Below are 17,190 nucleotides of genomic sequence, written 5' to 3'. Positions count from 1 at the left end.
GCAAGGCAGGTGGACACCGCAACAAAAGTTACTCCACATCAACCGCTTGGAGTTACTAGCTGTTTTTCTAGCCCTAAAAGCATTCTAAAAACAAGTATCAGGCAAAGCTGTCTTAGTCCGCACAGACAATATGACAGCCATGTACTACATAAACAAACAAGGAGGAACACACTCTCTGCAGCTCTCTGTTAGCACAGCAGATATGGAGATGGGCTATACCACTAAAGATCTTCCTCTTAGCCCAACACGTTCCAGGAGTAAAAACACCATGGCAGATCTGCTAAGTCGACAGACACAGCAGATCTACCAGTGGGAACTACATCCACAAGTTCTTCAACCGTTCTTTCAAATGTGGGTCAACCTCAGATAGACCTCTCCGCCATCCACGAAAACGCAAAATGCCCCAACTTCGCCACCAGATATCCACACCCGCTGTCCAAAGGCAATGCGATATGGATGAACTGGTCCGGAAAATTTGCCTACGCTTTTCCTCCTCTCCCACTACTTCCGTTAGTGGTATGCAAGCTACAGCAACATTCCCTAACACTCATTCTAGTTGCTCCAACTTGTGCCAGACAACCGTGGTACACCACGCTGCTGCAACTATCTGTGGTACCACACCAAAAACTAAGCCTATCTCCATGCCTCTTAACACAGAACCATGGAGAGATCAGACACCCGGATCCAGATCAGCTCAACCTAGCGATCTGGCTCCTGAAATCATAGAGTTTGGTTACCTTAACCTTCCTCCAGAATTCATGAACGTTATTAAAGAAGCCAGACGTCCCACTACTAGAGCATGTTATGCTGCTAAGTGTAAATGATTCGTAATATACTGTCAAAACGACCACATAAATCCTTTAGATGTGTCTATTCAACACATCATAGGACACCTATTACACCTTCAAAAGTGTAATCTAGCTTACTCGTCTATCAGACTACACCTTGCTGCCACTGCAGCATATTTACAAAATAGACAACATTTATCTCTTTTTACAGTACCGGCTATAAAAGCTTTTATGAAAGGAGTCAAAAGAATAATCCCTCCCAGAACGCCATCTTCACCAGTGTGGAACTTAAACATTGTTCTTACACGGTTAATGGGACTCCCCTTTAAACCGTTACATAGATGTAAACTGCAATTCCTACCTTGGAAAGTAGCTTTCCTAGTAGCTATTACTTCTCTTAAAAGAGTCAGTGAACTACAAGCATTTACCATTCAAGAACCCTTTTTGCAAATGCATCTTAACAAAGTGGTTCTACGCACTAATCCTAAATTCCTTCCAAAGGTCATTTCACCATTCCATCTAAATCTATCTGTTGAGCTGCCCGTATTTTTCCCGCAGCCACAAACAGTCGCAGAAAGAGCTCTACACACCTTAGATGTCAAAAGAGCATTACTGTACTACATCGAAAGGACACAAATTTTTCGTAAAACTAAACAATTTTTTGTGTCTTCTTCCCACCACATAAAGGCAACCCCATATCAAAATCAGGGATAGCTAGGTGGATTTTTAAATGCATACAAATATGTTACCAGAAAGCCAAAAGTACGTTAACAATCCCTCCACAAGCCCATTCTACAAGGAAAATAGGGGCTTCAATGGCATTCTTAGGGAACATTCCCCTAGATGATGTTTGCAAAGCAACTACATGGTCTACACCGCACACATTCCCAAAACATTATTGTGTAGATGTGCAAACTAAACAACAAGCCACTGTTGGCCAGGCTGTACTAAAAATTCAGTTTTAAACAACTGCACCAGATACTGGTGGTCGCCGCTAGGTGTGGGTACTACTATACAATCTATGCACAGTGTGTAATCTAAAGCTCATATGCCTCGAACGGAAAATGCTACTTACCAGTATGCATCTGTTCTTGGCATGTAGAGCTGCAGAGTTACACATGCCCACCCGCCTCCCCGGCTACCTGTATCTGTTCCAGTATTATCTTAATTAGATACAAATCACATGGACATCACTACTTCTTGTACAGCTCCATCACTTTCCTAATGGCGAAAAACAATCTGGGGATGGAGCCGATGCCCATGTGCAGTATCATCCAAAGGAGGAGTCACCTATCCCGTGACTTCCAAAGACTTTTCTACAACAAAACAAACTGCAAACATCCGGGCCCAACACTAGGTGGCCATCTATGCACAGTGTCTAACTCTGCAGCTCTACATGCCAAGAACAGATGCATACTGGTAAGTAGCATTTTCCTTCATCATTAGAAGTGATAGATCCCTTGGTTAGCGTCGCTCACGAATGTGAAGGCACTGCTGCTGTTTGTTAACACTGGGGACTCTACATAGATGGGCTACAGTTTGAAAAAAATAAAGACCAGCCTTGTTAGCACTACATGTCTTGGTATTAAATAGACATATGCATATGCCTCTCAATACAAGTTCATACTTAGTGCAATAAATAGAGAGTGGGATATAGCCTAAACCACAAAGGCTGTACTACGTGTGGCTAAACACCGTAGGCGTTTGTGGGCGGGGGGTGGGTCCTGGGTAGTTTTGTGTGCTGGGCGGTGGGTTGGGGTCGTTGTCTGGGCTGGGGTGGGTCAGGGGTAGTTTTCTGGGCTTTTTTTTTAGGATGGGGGGCTGAGGAGGTTGTGTGTAGTTTTTGGGCTGGGGGTTGGGTCGGGGTAGTTTTGAGGGCTTGGGGTGGGCCGGGTGTAGTTTTGTGGGCTCGAGGGTAGCGGGGGTAGTTTTATGGACTCTTTTTTTGGGATGGAGGGCTGGGGGGGCAAGTCGGGGGTAGTTAAGGGCTCAGGGCGGGAGGCTGGGATGTTTTTTAAATATGGAGTCAAGGTTTTCGGATTTAGGACAGAATGGTAGTTTCCTGGGCTGGGGGGTGGATGAGGGGTATATTTTTGGCCTTTGTTTATAGTGTGGGGGACTGGATGGGTCGGGTAGTTTTTTGGTATGGGGTGGGTTGTGGCTAGTTTTCTGGGCTGGTGGGTGGGTCGGCGGTAGTTTAGGATTGAGGGCAGGGGCTGGGATGTTTTTAAAATATGGGGTCAAGGATTTAGGGCTCAGGGCAGGGGGAGTTTAGGGCTCAGGGGGGTATTAGGGCTGAGGGCATGGGGGGATGGGATTTGTTTTTAGGGCTAGGTTCGCGTTTAGGAGTTAGGGGAAGGTGTTGGGATATTTTTGGTGTTGGGGTCAGGTAGATCTCTGGGCAGGTGACAGGGTTTTAGGACTCAGGGTGATTGTTAGGGCATTATCTTGAACTCGCATATGATTATACCAATTATGCCATTACAACTAAATTTGTTCTAAAGGCATGCATGGTAAAGGTATGCGTGGTTACTACGCAGTTGTTAAGACCGCATTGTTATAGCAGGCGTGGTTAGGGAATTTGTGGTTCCGACATACAACTGTAGGGAGTAGGTTGCCTGTGCAATAAAAGAAAATCCTCAGACGATTCCATTAGTCATATGCCGCTCTCAGGGAGTAACATATTTAGTTGTCTGATCACACACATGATCACATACATTTTACCCAGCTAATACCTTGCATCTAAATCAATGAATATGGAATTCCAAAGCACAATTGCAATAGAATATATGATCAATAAACAATTTGCTAACTTCACCCAGGGCACTAGAGGACCACATTATACTACAGGGAGACTGAACTGTACTGCAATACTATGCAAAAGATTCCACATTATGTAGCACCTACTGCAGCAGTGTTACTTTGCTATCTTTTCAAACTAACACACCTAAATACTGTCTTAGGCCAGGGTTCTTCTTGTAGCACCATTTTAGTTCTTGAATCCAGCAATTATTACCAGAAAGGTGAGCTAATTACCTTTGCATATGGTCTGCCATTGTGCGACACCATATGCTACACTTGAAATTATTTTTGATCCATTTAAGGTACCAATTTATATGTTGAACTCTACAAATTATGCAGCAGATGGAGGGATATGGAAAAAGTACAATAAATCCATGATTGGGGGGGAGAATGCCACAGCTGCAGAATGGCATAACTCCAGTGGCACCGACATTACCTTCTCTCTAACAACCCAGTTTAATTGATATTAATATTCACATTGTGTTGAAGTTGGAAGAAACCTAATGTAGATTTAGTATTGCCTTCTGATATAAATACTTAATGCAAATATTCTCCAAAAACTATATTTTCGAATGACACTTTGGCTCCTCTCTAACGACATTGTAAAAATCTAGAGGGTATTGATAATGAGACAGCACTCATTTCCAAATACGTCAAATGTATCACATAAATTGCCACTCCATTAATTTTCCACAGCGTTAGAAATAGTGAAAACCTTAGCATCATTTTACCCAGACAGTGAACGCTAATAATAATTTCTCATTTTTCCAATGTGCCTAATACTAGTCCTCTTCCTCAAGTGCATTGCAAAAGATGAACCCTTCTGGAAATTGCATGCATTAAAGTGACTAGTAGTTTACTTTGTTTTGCCGTGGTTGATGCCAATTCATCAAGGTTTACTTATTTCTATTAGTTGGAAGTGGTATTTTCAACATGTACAAGGACCATATAATGACTCTTCTATTTAGTGTCCTGTGTAATGCAGAGTGGCTGTAAAAGTTGGCACTTAGTTTACGAGATCGTCTCTGTGTGATGTGTGGCTGAACCTTTTTGGTGATGGACAAGAACAAGATACTCATTTTTTGAATGCAACGCGCTCGCACTGTCAGGCACTAGAGCTGCCACACATTTTGGAGTCTTTTGCTGCTTGTTTAAGTAACACCTGTATTGCTTGTCTCCTCTTTTCCTGCACATCTGTGACCTTTATTCTTAAATGAGTCGTTTGAGACCCAACTCAAAGATACCTGTGTATTCACCACATGAGAACACTGCTTGTTTTAGTATTTCGCTCATAGACCACTGATTACAACTGGAGTGGACCAGTACTGACCAAAAAGTAAATGTCATGGTTAGGTTGTCTTTGCATCATTTCATTGTTATACTGTACTTCTTATGTCTCCCAACCATAGCCTGAGTGGGGAATATTAGATGAACTGCCCTATGCATACCTGCCAACTCACACTGTGCCACTGTGTCATACACGATATCTGACCCCATCAAACAGTCTCCCGGTGAGGAGCCGATATCACACGCTGATAACCACTGTAAATAGTAGTTTTCTAGCTCGTTTTCTAAGGCTTTGAACTGCAGATGTCTATTAAGGGGTGCGAAAACACCTAAGGACATCAGCGCCAGTCTCCGTAACTTTTCTTTGGGTGGGGAGGGGTAGAAGGGGGCTTGGGAGTGGGGTGTGGTTTAAAAGGGCCTCGTAGGTACTTCTTGGCACGAGGCCCCGCTCCCTCCTCACACAGTGACATTGTTCTTAAGTGGGCAGGTATGCCCATGAATGTGTGTGCATTATATGCACAACTTCACTATGAAGTAGCTGCATGCAGGGGAGCAAGTAATACAAATATTAACCTAGCTAAAAGTGGATTAGGATGCTTCAAGCAGCCGGAGCAGGGGGTGATTGGCTATATATGAGCTGCATAGAAGTGCCTATAACTGGCCAGTTCACTTTCACATGGAAGGCTGGGAGGGAGGAGCTGCAGCACAGAAGCTAATGCTAATAAGTAGAAGTGGCGCTAAACAGCCTCGTGCTGCTGAATAACTGGGAATTAGACCAAAAAGGTTAACTATCAATGTGCCACTCCACCATAGTTAACTGACCTTATTCTATGTCCTCACGCAATTTTGCTTCCAGAAGTAAGTCTTGGGACACCCTTTCTGTGTGTGTGTGCTAATGGGGCTGTCTTCCCTGAGCCACTTTTAATGCTGAAAGTGCTGACGCTTCCCTCTCACGCCAACTCCCTCCCTGCCTTTTGAGACAAGACAGTGACCTGCAGCTGCTGACCTTATGAGCTCCAGCCGTTTGCATGTTCTCTATCCCTATTATGTACCGCTGGTGGTGCATTCTACGTTAGCTCAATTCCTCACATGAAATGTTGCGTAGAGGGCTCAGCATTTCTAACACATAAGTGATTCAGATTTTGATTCTCGTGTATCAATACAGCAATACATAGCAAGTATCCAACTCCCAATTTGTTTTTTTAGTGGGGAGATTTATATATAGCGCAAACTCGACCTGAAGGTATTCCAGCGCGTTACATGAGCACTAGTTGCTTTACAGACGGACACATTCATGTTGTTAGACACAAGGATATTAAGTCATGTGTCAAGAAACACAGAATGTTGAGCGTCCCTGTCGAGACACGAACCCGGTTCTCATATTCAAAGTCGAACGCTCTAGTCGTTGGGCCACAATTGTCCCTGTCGACCCAATTCTCTCGACCCATCCATTTACAGAAGTACAATAAGCAATTTCCTGGTTTTTTTTTTTTTTTTTTTTTTTTTTTGGGTAAGACATTTATTGCACATTGTCACAGAAATAGTACAAACAATATCGCCTACAACCTGATAAGGCCGGCTGTGTATTGCACGCAAATTTACATCAAAGGTTTATCCATACACAGCCCATCAGCCGACAACCATAGGTCCGGCGGCGCTTATGCGGTGTCAGTGCAGTCTCGGTGTTTTGTTTTGACAATGCAGTCATATGGTATATACGTTCGGTCGGTCTTACATTTTCAGTATTTTCAACCAAAGCTCCCAAAACCTAGGGAGGATGAGGTAAACAAAAACTTAATAACCCCCTAAAAAGAAAAACTCAAAGCACTGTGTCACAACATTCTCCCTCTCTCACCGCCCCGCCTACAGTATCACAGAGTGGCAAACATCCTTCAACAGTTGAGCGCTCAGCACGTGTCGGTGGCAGCAGCCAGTGACACCAGATAATGTTGAAATGGTTCCCAGAAGTCTCTGGGGCGGGAACCCATAGGTAACTCTTCCTCGTATGTAAGTAAAGTGTCTCTACAGTAGGTCAGATCCTCTAGCCAAGTTTTTACTGTAGGTTTTCGCTTACTGTTCCAGTGTAAAGAGACTCTCCTTTTCGCCACCAGTAGTGCGATCACGCATAGTTTACGGCGCCTCGCTCTCAACTGCGGCACCAACCCCAGGAGACATACTTTAGCTGTACATGGCAATTGCGCCCCCAATATAGTGTTGAGCGTCCGCATCACCTGCTCCCAGTATTGTGCCACCGCATCGCAGCGCCACGCCAAGTGTAGGAAATCTGCATGTTCCTGCCCGCACCTAGTGCAGTTAGAGTTGTCCCTCAGGCCATACCTGTGCAGTCGTGCAGGCGTGTGGTACATGTGGTGCAGGTATTTGTAATGAATCAATCTAAGATTCCCGTTCGGCGTCAGCATCCCCGTGAGTATGCAGGATGCCTCCCATTCCTCTTCCGTGAGGTCTTCCCCCAGAGCTGCGTTCCATTTGTCCCTCGCTCTGGTAGTGTTACCCCCAATGCTAGCTTGCGCGCTGCGGTAAAGTCGGGACACTAAGTGTGACGCTGAGGGGGTGTTAAGCACAAGTGTCAGTGGTGCAAGTGCCTGTGGTTCTGCCGGAAACGTCACGAAGTGCTCCCTCACTGCCCTCTGTAGCCTGTAGTAGTTGAAACTAAACAGCAGAGTCGGATTCCGAATGTATGTCAGCTGGTTCAGTGTTACGAATTGCCCATTTCTATATAAGTCCCCAAGGGTGTCTATACCAGCGCGTTTAAGAAGGTCCATTCCCACCTGTTCTTGAGTGACCGATAATGCCGGATGGTGTGCCAAGGGGAGTGCTGGTGCGTAGAGTGGTGTGCAGTGCGCCATCTTGCTTAGTGTCCTCCATGCGTCTATCGTGGCGTTGACCGGGTTGATGTCATGATCGTGCAGTCTGGGGCGTTTGTGCGTTAATATGCTTGTGAGTGGAATGGGATCAGCATCGCTGTGTTCTACTGCTACGTGCGTTAAAAAAGGAATCTCATGAAACCAGTAGTGCGCAAATTGCGCCTGGGCGCACTGGTAGTACAGGTAAATATCTGGCACCTTGAAGCCCCCTTTAGCGTATGGGAGAGTCAGGGTCTGCAGATCCAATCGAGCCTGTTTCCCCGCCCATATTAAGGAGAGTATAAGGGACTTGATGTTGCGAAAGACCTCAGCCGGCGGCTTAATAGGTATATTATTGAAAAGATATAGAAATTTGGGCAGGAGCACCATCTTCACAATGGCAAGTCTGTCTGCCAGTGAGAGTGGCAAGCCTATCCATCTGTTGACCTTGTCTTCTAGTGTCGAGACGACTCTCCCATAGTTAGTGCGGATGACCAACTCCGGGTCTCTGTGGAACCAGACGCCTAGATACTTAGTCGGTTCATCCTGCCATTCCAGGGGGTAATCCAGCGCTGTGGGCCGGGTACCGTCTGTCAGCGGGAGTACAAGTGATTTGCTCCAATTGATATGGAGACCCGAGTATTGGCCGAATTTAATATATTCCCTGAGCAGCGGGTTGAGATTTGTCTCCGGGTTTTTCACGTACAGCACCATGTCGTCCGCATACAATGCTATGTGTATCGGTCGCGTAGGTAACTGAATAGCCGAATAGTGGTGATGCTGCCTTATTTTACACGCCAAGGGTTCGAGTATAAGGGCGAACAGCATTGGCGACAGAGGACAACCTTGTCTAGTGCCTCGCTCGATAGGTATAGGGGACGATAGATGTTTGTTTATTCGTATGCGGGCAGTTAGGCCCGAGTATAACATTGAGATCCAGCCGGTGAATAATGGGGGGAACCCCATTCGGATTAGGACTGCGTGAAGAAACGGCCAGTCAATCGTATCGAATGCCTTTGCTGCATCCAACAATACAGCAACCGCTTTAATATCAGGGGCCAAGTAGTGTGCCAGTGCAAAGAGGGTGCGAGTGTTGTGCGTGGTCGACCGGTCTGGAATGAAACCTGCCTGGTCCGGCCTTATCAGCATCGGCATTAGTGGCTTCAGTCGGTCCGCTAGGATGCTGGCCAATATTTTGGTGTCTATGTTTATCAAGGAAAGTGGGCGGTATGAGTCGCATTGTTCTTCGTCCTTGCCCGGTTTCAGTAGAGCAACTATCAACGCCTCTCTCATGGATGGTGGCAGTGTTTGGGCTTCATGCGCAGCCTCGTACAGATTTATCAGATGAGGAGCTAGCGTGTCCGCGTATGTTTTGTAAAATTCTATGACGAAGCCGTCCGGGCCCGGCGCTTTGCCATTGGGGAGTCTTTTGATAGTGTCTGTGACTTCCTGTGTCGTGAGGGGTCTTGCTAAGTACTCCCTGTGTCCATCCGCCAGCCAGGCGATCTCAACGTCAGCCATGTATTCCAAAATCTCCTCCCGTGAAATTTGAGCCCTGGCCTCATAGAGTGCCCCATATGTGTTTCTGAATTCCCCCATGATGGTCGGCAAGTCGTGAGCCCGAGTACCCTGCGAGGTGTGTACAGCCGCTATGTGTTGTGGTGCCCTGCCCGAGCAAATCTTTTCTGCCAGTGCTCTGCCCGGTCTGCCCCCCTCCCCGTATCTCCTGGCCGTTGTTCTCTTGAAAATGTACTTAAGTTCGTCATCAGCAAATGTATTGTATTCTATCAATAGCGTCTGAATATCGCTTAGTAGTGCCGTGTCCCCTGTATCTGTGTATTTCTAGCAATTTCCTGGTTATATAATTAAATCTAGGACACATATAAATAGATTTCCTGACTTTAGGCTGCGCACATGCCTTGTATTATTTGGTAAACATTTACTGACAGACCTGTTGTGATGTTTGCTTAAAATGTTGCCAAGTGTGCGATATGAACTCTTCAATATGATAATTGTGCTAAGCCTATGCTGCCAACTAAACAGTTTCTTCTCAATCTCTTTTTGTCCAGTTCTCCACCCATCACATTTTCCCTCTCTCCACGCTCTGGGTAGAGCCTCTTTCTGAAGAAGTCAGCGGCGTGTGAGTACTTTTCATGATTGACATCTCACATGTGGTATCCAAAGATACTTTATACTTGTAAACTCACCATTCAACATCGCACAATTCTGCAGATTTTCACAGTAAAGGTGGCTTTGTCACTAAATATCTAGTTCTCTGCCACAACTCTGTACTCTTGTCTTTTGACTTATCCCAGAGTAATGTCTAAAGGGATCCAAGACTTAGATGTTTGCAATGCATTGTAGATGGTCCCCCTAGTAGATTTTTCAAGTTGTACCCAATACCTGTACTATCATGTATACGCTGCTGATTACCTTAACTTTGAGTACGGTTATTTTGCAGCTGAATGAAGAAGATATTAAATTAAAGAGTTTAGAAAAATCTGAAATGTTTTGCAACTTTAAGAAAAACAATATACACTAGTATTGCAAATATTCAGTTACTCTGGAAGAAGTTAATACTAATGCAAAATCTATCTAATTTATTGGATTTCAAAATTGTACTACATTTAAGCGGCTCAAACTTTTAAAGCATGAATTTGGAATAGATTCATGTGATTTACAGTTTTCAACCAACCACTATGTGGTAGGGTTATGCATTTTATGGGAATCTAAGATAGAGAGCAAGTCTTGAAAAGCAATTACAGGTACATAGCTTAATATTTTGTACTATGAATATTGCTTACATGCACACACTTTGTATTCTTCCAGTCAGCCAAAAGACAGCTGGAAAAAGCAAAGAATGTAAATGCATTCAAGGCACTGATCTTAATACTCCTGTTGCAGACAGTAATATATTCTAATTTGATGAGGAATTTTGTTTGTACAATACACCTGACCTTCTGACACTGCTCTATACATACCATACGCCTTTCCTATTTTGGTGAATTAACAGAGAACTCAGCGTATCTACCTGGGAAATTACCAAACTTGTTCCTGCTTTGTCCTTTGCCGGTACCGCCGTCCTGCCTGCCACGCTCGCTCTCCTTCCGCCGTCGCACCCCAGGAACACCAGTGCGGCCGCTGTGTGGGGAAGAGCTTGAGGCGCCGGGGACCACAAATCCCAGATGACTTTGCGGCAGGAAGCCGTCTGCGGGGAAATTGCGCCAGGTGGCCCTTAAATCAAAGCTGCAAAAAACACAATTGATGGACAGAATGTAGAACAATGTCATACATTCACCCCAGTACAAGGATCTGGGCCTAAATCCATCGTTTTTTTGCACTCCACACCACCCTGGGTTAGACACTGGCTATATGCAAATCAGCTCTGACCCTGTGCCTCATGGGAACAGTGTAGTCCGAACTACCAAGCCATGTCTTTCCCAGACCAGAATCAAGCATCCAAGGACCGGTTTCTGGCTATCAGCCTTCATCAGCCTGGATAGCTTGACTCCAGTGGTGTGGAGAGCCTGGGACTCACGTCTGAGAATACCCAGCACACTCGGAGTGAAAATTGCAAAAAACACAGTTGATGGACAGAATGTAGAAAATGTCATACATTCACCCCAGTACAAGGATCTGGGCCTAAATCCATCGTTTTTTTGCACTCCACACCACCCTGGGTTAGACACTGGCTATCTGCAAATCAGCTCTGACCCTGTGCCTCATGGGAACAGTCCAGTCCGAACTACCAAGCCATGTCTTTCCCAGACCGTAATCAAGCATCCAAGGACCGGTTTCTAGCTATCAGCCTTCATCAGCCTGGATAGCTTGACTCCAGTGGTGTGGAGAGCCTGGGACTCACGTCTGAGTATACCCAGCACACTCGGGGTGAAAATTGCAAAAAACACAGTTGATGGACAGAATGTAGAACAATGTCATACATTCACCCCAGTACAAGGATCTGGGCCTAAATCCATCTTTTGTTTGCACTCCACACCACCCTGGGTTAGACACTGGCTATATGCAAATCAGCTCTGACCCTGTGCCTCATGGGAACAGTCCAGTCCGAACTACCAAGCCATGTCTTTCCCAGACCAGAATCAAGCATCCAAGGACCGGTTTCTGGCTATCAGCCTGGATAGCTTGACTCCAGTGGTGTGTAGAGCCTGGGACTCACGTCTGAGTATACCCAGCACACTCGGGGTGAAAATTGCAAAAAACACAGTTGATGGACAGAATGTAGAACAATGTTATACATTCACCCCAGTACAAGGATCTGGGCCTAAATCCATCGTTTTTTTGCACTCCACACCACCCTGGGTTAGACACTGGCTATATGCAAATCAGCTCTGACCCTGTGCCTCATGGGAACAGTCCAGTCCGAACTACCAAGCCATGTCTTTCCCAGACCGGAATCAAGCATCCAAGGACCGGTTTCTGGCTATCAGCCTTCATCAGCCTGGATAGCTTGACTCCAGTGGTGTGGAGAGCCTGGGACTCACGTCTGAATATACCCAGCACACTCGGGGTGAAAATTGCAAAAAACACAGTTGATGGACAGAATGTAGAACAATGTCATACATTCACCCCAGTACAAGGATCTGGGCCTAAATCAAAGCGTCACTGCCGGTGGAGTGGGGACGCCTTTCCTATTTTGGTGAATTAACAGAGAATTTAGCGTATCTACCTGGGAGCTTACCGAACTTGTGCCTGCTTTGTCCTTTGCCGGTACCGCCGTCCTGCCTGCCGCGCTCGCTCTCCTCCCGCCGTCGCACCCCAGGAACACCAGTGCGGCCGCTGTGTGGAGGAGAGCTTGAGGCGCAGGGGACCACAAATCCCTGATGACTTTGCGGCAGGAAGCCGTCTGCGGGGAAATTGCGCCAGGTGGCGCTTAAATCAAAGCTTCACTGCCGGTGGAGTGGGGACGCCTTTCCTATTTTGGTTAATTAACAGAGAACTCAGCGTATCCACCTGGGAGAATACCGAACGTGTGCCTGCTTTGTCCTTTGCCGGTACCGCCGTCCTGCCTGCCGTGCTCGCTCTCCTCCCGCCGTCGCACCCCAGGAACACCAGTGCGGCCGCTGTATGGGGAGAGCTTGAGGCGCAGGGGACCACAAATCCCAGATGACTTTGCAGCAGGAAGCCGTCTGCGGGGAAATTGCGCCAGGTGGAGCTTAAATCAAAGCGTCACTGCCCGCGTCACGGGACGCGCGCGGGAGAAGCACGGGCCAAGGGCGGGCCCGTTTAAGCCCGTTAAAGACCGGGTAAGACTGGACTGGGCTACCCCATTTTCGTTTGCCCCGTGACACTTATCTTCCCATCTTTACTGGACACATACTATCCTCCATCTCCTCTTTTATTGTCATAACCTTGATAACTGTTAAACAACACTATGACTACTAGATGTAGTAGGAGTAAAACAGCACAGGGTGCAGCACAGATAACTGGCCCAATCGACCATTACATAACTAGGGCTAACGAGGCAATCGACCAGGGCATAATCCTACTTGAACGAAGGGTATCGCAGGATTTGGCCCTGGCCAAACGGTCGTCATTTGGTTCCCTAGCCGCAGCCAAGACACCCACACACCTACGGGAAACCGGGCCACTATTGGAAGTACATGTAGAAACACACACTGTGCCAAGTATGGTCGACCTGTCGGCATCCCTAGAGTTCTCGAACTCGCAATCATCCATTATGCTTGAAAAACCCCCCGTTCTCTTTGCGAGCCCGAACCGAGAGGACCCCAATATAGCCCCAAACAGGGGATTGAGGGAGGGCGCTATACCTAAACAAAAGAAATCGCCCAAAGCGAAACACCCCAAGAAACATATTCACCACAAAGATTAACCATTATTCAGGCAGCAGGACAAGTTAGTCAAACACAGAGAGAGTTAACCACTACTCCAACAGAAGCTATTAATCTCTCCATAAATACAGCAAACCTCAGTGTAAACAGTAACAAGGGTGGAGGGTGCAAAGTTTGCGGGATAAATAACCAATTACTAATTAGATTAGGAGAAGTAGTTAAAACCTATATGCAACCCATCAAATTGACCCTCATGAAGATCGAAAAGCAGATAGCTGCTCTGAACACAACTTCAAATATCCCCAAGAGGGTGGGACTAGTGCAAACAGGGGGGCAAAAAGTGAATAACAAAACCTTTAAGGCAGGGGTGCAAGCCATAAAAGTCGCTACTGAAGCGACAAGTGTAAAACCGAAGCCCCCTCCTGTAGGGGTGAAGATGGTCCCTGAGACAACAAAAACTCCAGCCCCCCCTAATACCCTGAAGGCTGACCAAGTTAAGCCACCAAGTGCACAAAACACTAACACCAGGTCCAGGGGGAGGGGTGGGCATCCAATACATCTACCACCAGAAGCAAGTCCTTATGTGGTGATCATGACCGGGGTTCCTGAGCTGAGTACTAACGTGGAGGAACCAGGCTGTTCTTTAAAAAATAAGGTACTGCATTGGTTATCTACCAATAGACCTCTACCACCGTACTCTGCTAGCAGAGTCTCAATGGTCCGCAGGGTCCCTTGGATAGGTAAGGAGCCGAAAAGTATCCCGGGAGACTGCGTCATAGTCCACTTCGATGACCCACTCACAGTTGAGCACATTTGCTCCTGGGGTATGCCAGTAACAAATGACGGGATGGATACAAAAAGACTCTCCTACTTCTACCCGCCAACACCTCGCTATAATGAAGGCCCAGAATGGAACTGGACCCAAGTAGGAAACTGGGACAGGAGAAGGGATTGGGTCGATTGGTCAGGATATGGAGGTAGAGATATCGCTCCTTCTGTAGGTTGGAGAGGCATACCAGACGCAAACAGATTTAATTGTCTAGAAATGGTTGATTGACCACCATCGCGTACTGGTCAGGGAATCACAGGCCCATTGCTTTCGGGGTCTAGACCCTCACAAACACCTTCAAGCTCCCCGAGATCCTCCTCTATAAATGTAATCTCCGATAAGACGATGGAATCAAAATTAATAACACCTATTTCCTCCCCAGAAATAATCTTTGCTTTACCAGAGTCTCTAGTTGCTATAAATGAAGTTAATGAGACATCTGGTAATGTGGGGATGGTAGTTCTCCCAAGATCAGCAGAAGCAGGTTTACTCCATGAGAACTCTATTATCCGTGATGAATCCTCTAAAATACATTCTATTGTCCCGGTGCCAGATCTGTATTCACTGTCAGGTACAATAGCTTCTAACGTTCTCCCTGAAATCGGCGACCAGACAAACTTAACTTTGACCCTTTCTGTTCTATTTTGGAACGTTGCCGGGCTCCGCTCCAAGATAAATCACAAACCATGGTTCGACACAGTTAGTGCACACCAAATAGTATGCCTCCACCTGGGCCATTAAGCCTATACACATTCTAGGCTATAAAACATATCATGTACCAGCTAGCTCTAAAACCTTTGGTAGACCTAAGGGAGGTCTTGCAGTATACACCACAAATAATTTACCATTTATGGACATAACTGTTCTTCTGTCTGGTGAGAATTTTCAAATCTTAAAGGTTTCATTTAATAAATGTATGTTGTATTTTTTGGTTAATTTTTATAACAATCTTCAGTTAACTGAATGTGTTAAAATTTTAACCGAAATTACATCTTTTCTAATTGAACAGCGGAACAAATACATTTCCTTTACCTCCTATGTGATTTGGGGGGGGGGACTTTAATGTTTCACTATGTAATAACTATAAGAATGGTACCTGTGGTCTCCAGGATTAAAATGGATGCTCCCTGACACACTTCACACACACGAAGCTAGGTAACTGCCTAAATGAGTGTCTATTTTCTCTAGAGTTGGAATATGCGAACGACCTTGTGGATCCACCCGCTGATTTCTTGCCAACATTTCATGGAAGGGGTCTAACAAGTGTCATCTATTACATTCTATTTTCCCAGATAATAAAGGGTCAACTGAAAACTTTTAAAACGGGCTCAGATATCAGTAGTGACCACTTTCCTAATAGTATTAGCCTGTCAATTAAAAATGCTTTACCCCATTTAACCAGGGCCAGTTTACTGAATCAACAAACGCTGTCCATGGACAAAGTAAATGGCTTTTCTGTAAAATGGTCCAAAAAGCGACCCAGTAGCAATTACTAGTAAAGTGGTATCCAGAGCCCTTCCATGGATGAATAACTGCTTAGCATCAGACTCCTCACCCCAGATGATTTTATCCAGCTTCCTGGAAATTATCAGAATCATACAGGATGAATTGTTTCGTAATCAAAAATCTAGAAAATCGGAAATCAAAGGCTGGTTTAATTCAACCTGTCGTAAAGCCTTAACTGACTTAAAAAGAGCTATTCATAACCAAGTCAGAGATCGTGCTGAAACCACTAAACTTAGAAAGGCTTATAAATTGGCACAGCACAACCGCAGAAATGAAATTAAGAAGAACTTGTGGGCCCAATTACATGAGAGCTGCCTACGCAAAGACAGTTCTCTGTTTTGGCGTACGGTAAAATCACCCTTTCTGGCAGATGTTTCATCTTCTCAACATTTTGAGGTGGCAGTTACGGCTGATGAGTGGGTAGCCCACGTCTCAAAGATATTTGGTGGTCCCCTCGAGGACACCATCAATGAGGTTCATGTGGCAGGTGACTGTTCCGGGGACCAGATATTTCCCATTGACCTTCTCTTTGATCACAAGGAGGTGATTAATGCGCTGTCATCTTCTAAAACCGGTAAGGCCCCCGGCCCTGACGTGGTTCCACTAGATATCTTTGTACATAGTCCGGAACTCTGGTCACCTCTTGTCACTCAGGTTATGACAGCAGTCACAAAAATAGGCCTAATTGACTCTTGGTCCACTTCCATCTTGCTCCCAATTTTTAAGAAGGGCGAACGTAACAATCCAGCATGTTACAGGCCCATCTCTCTCCTGGACTCCTTGGGGAAAGTCGCTGGCCGGCTGATCTTGAAACGTCTCCAGGATTGGGCGTCCACGAATAACATCTTGACAGATCTCCAGTATGGCTTCCAGGAGGGACTTGGTACTGTTGAGCAGGCATTGAACCTAGCCCTTCTGATTGGTAAATACGTGGGGGTTAAAGTGGTAACCTGTATCTAATCTATGTCGATCTTAGCGCAGCATTTGACTGTGTCATTCACTCAAGGCTGTGGTCCATTCTCAGTGAACTGAGGGTAGATCCCCCTCTTATCCAATTTCTTAGTGAACTCTACTCAGACGCTACTGCATGTGTTAGATACGGGATTGGCGGTGAACTATCCATCATTTCCCGTCAATAAAGGTGTTAGACAGGGCTGTGTCCTGGCTCCCTTCCTATTCAATCTATACACTAATGGGCTGGAAGCGGCCATGCTTGAAGGGAGTCAGAATCTTCCATCCATTAATCACCGTCCTATTCCTGCTCTGTTATACGCGGACGATTCCGTAATTTTAGCCAGAACTTT

At 45.8% G+C, this 17,190-nt stretch overlaps 1 protein-coding gene across 1 annotated transcript in view; it reads left to right on the top strand.

Annotated features, from left to right (window-relative positions):
• Positions 1–17,190, top strand: part of ALS2 (alsin Rho guanine nucleotide exchange factor ALS2) — a 1,343,724-nt gene that overhangs the window by 495,542 nt on the left and 830,992 nt on the right. The window contains exon 16 of the mRNA XM_086955258.1: positions 9,811–9,881. Within this exon, the coding sequence (XP_086811384.1) occupies positions 9,811–9,881 (71 nt within the window). The remainder of the gene's footprint in view (positions 1–9,810; positions 9,882–17,190) is intronic.

The sequence above is a fragment of the Lissotriton vulgaris genome, chromosome 2_1 (genome assembly GCF_964263255.1).
Source record: "Lissotriton vulgaris chromosome 2_1, aLisVul1.2, whole genome shotgun sequence".
Taxonomy (NCBI): Eukaryota; Metazoa; Chordata; class Amphibia; order Caudata; family Salamandridae; genus Lissotriton; species Lissotriton vulgaris.
Note: the sequence above shows the minus strand (reverse complement) of the source record. Positions and strands in the feature narration are given on the sequence as shown.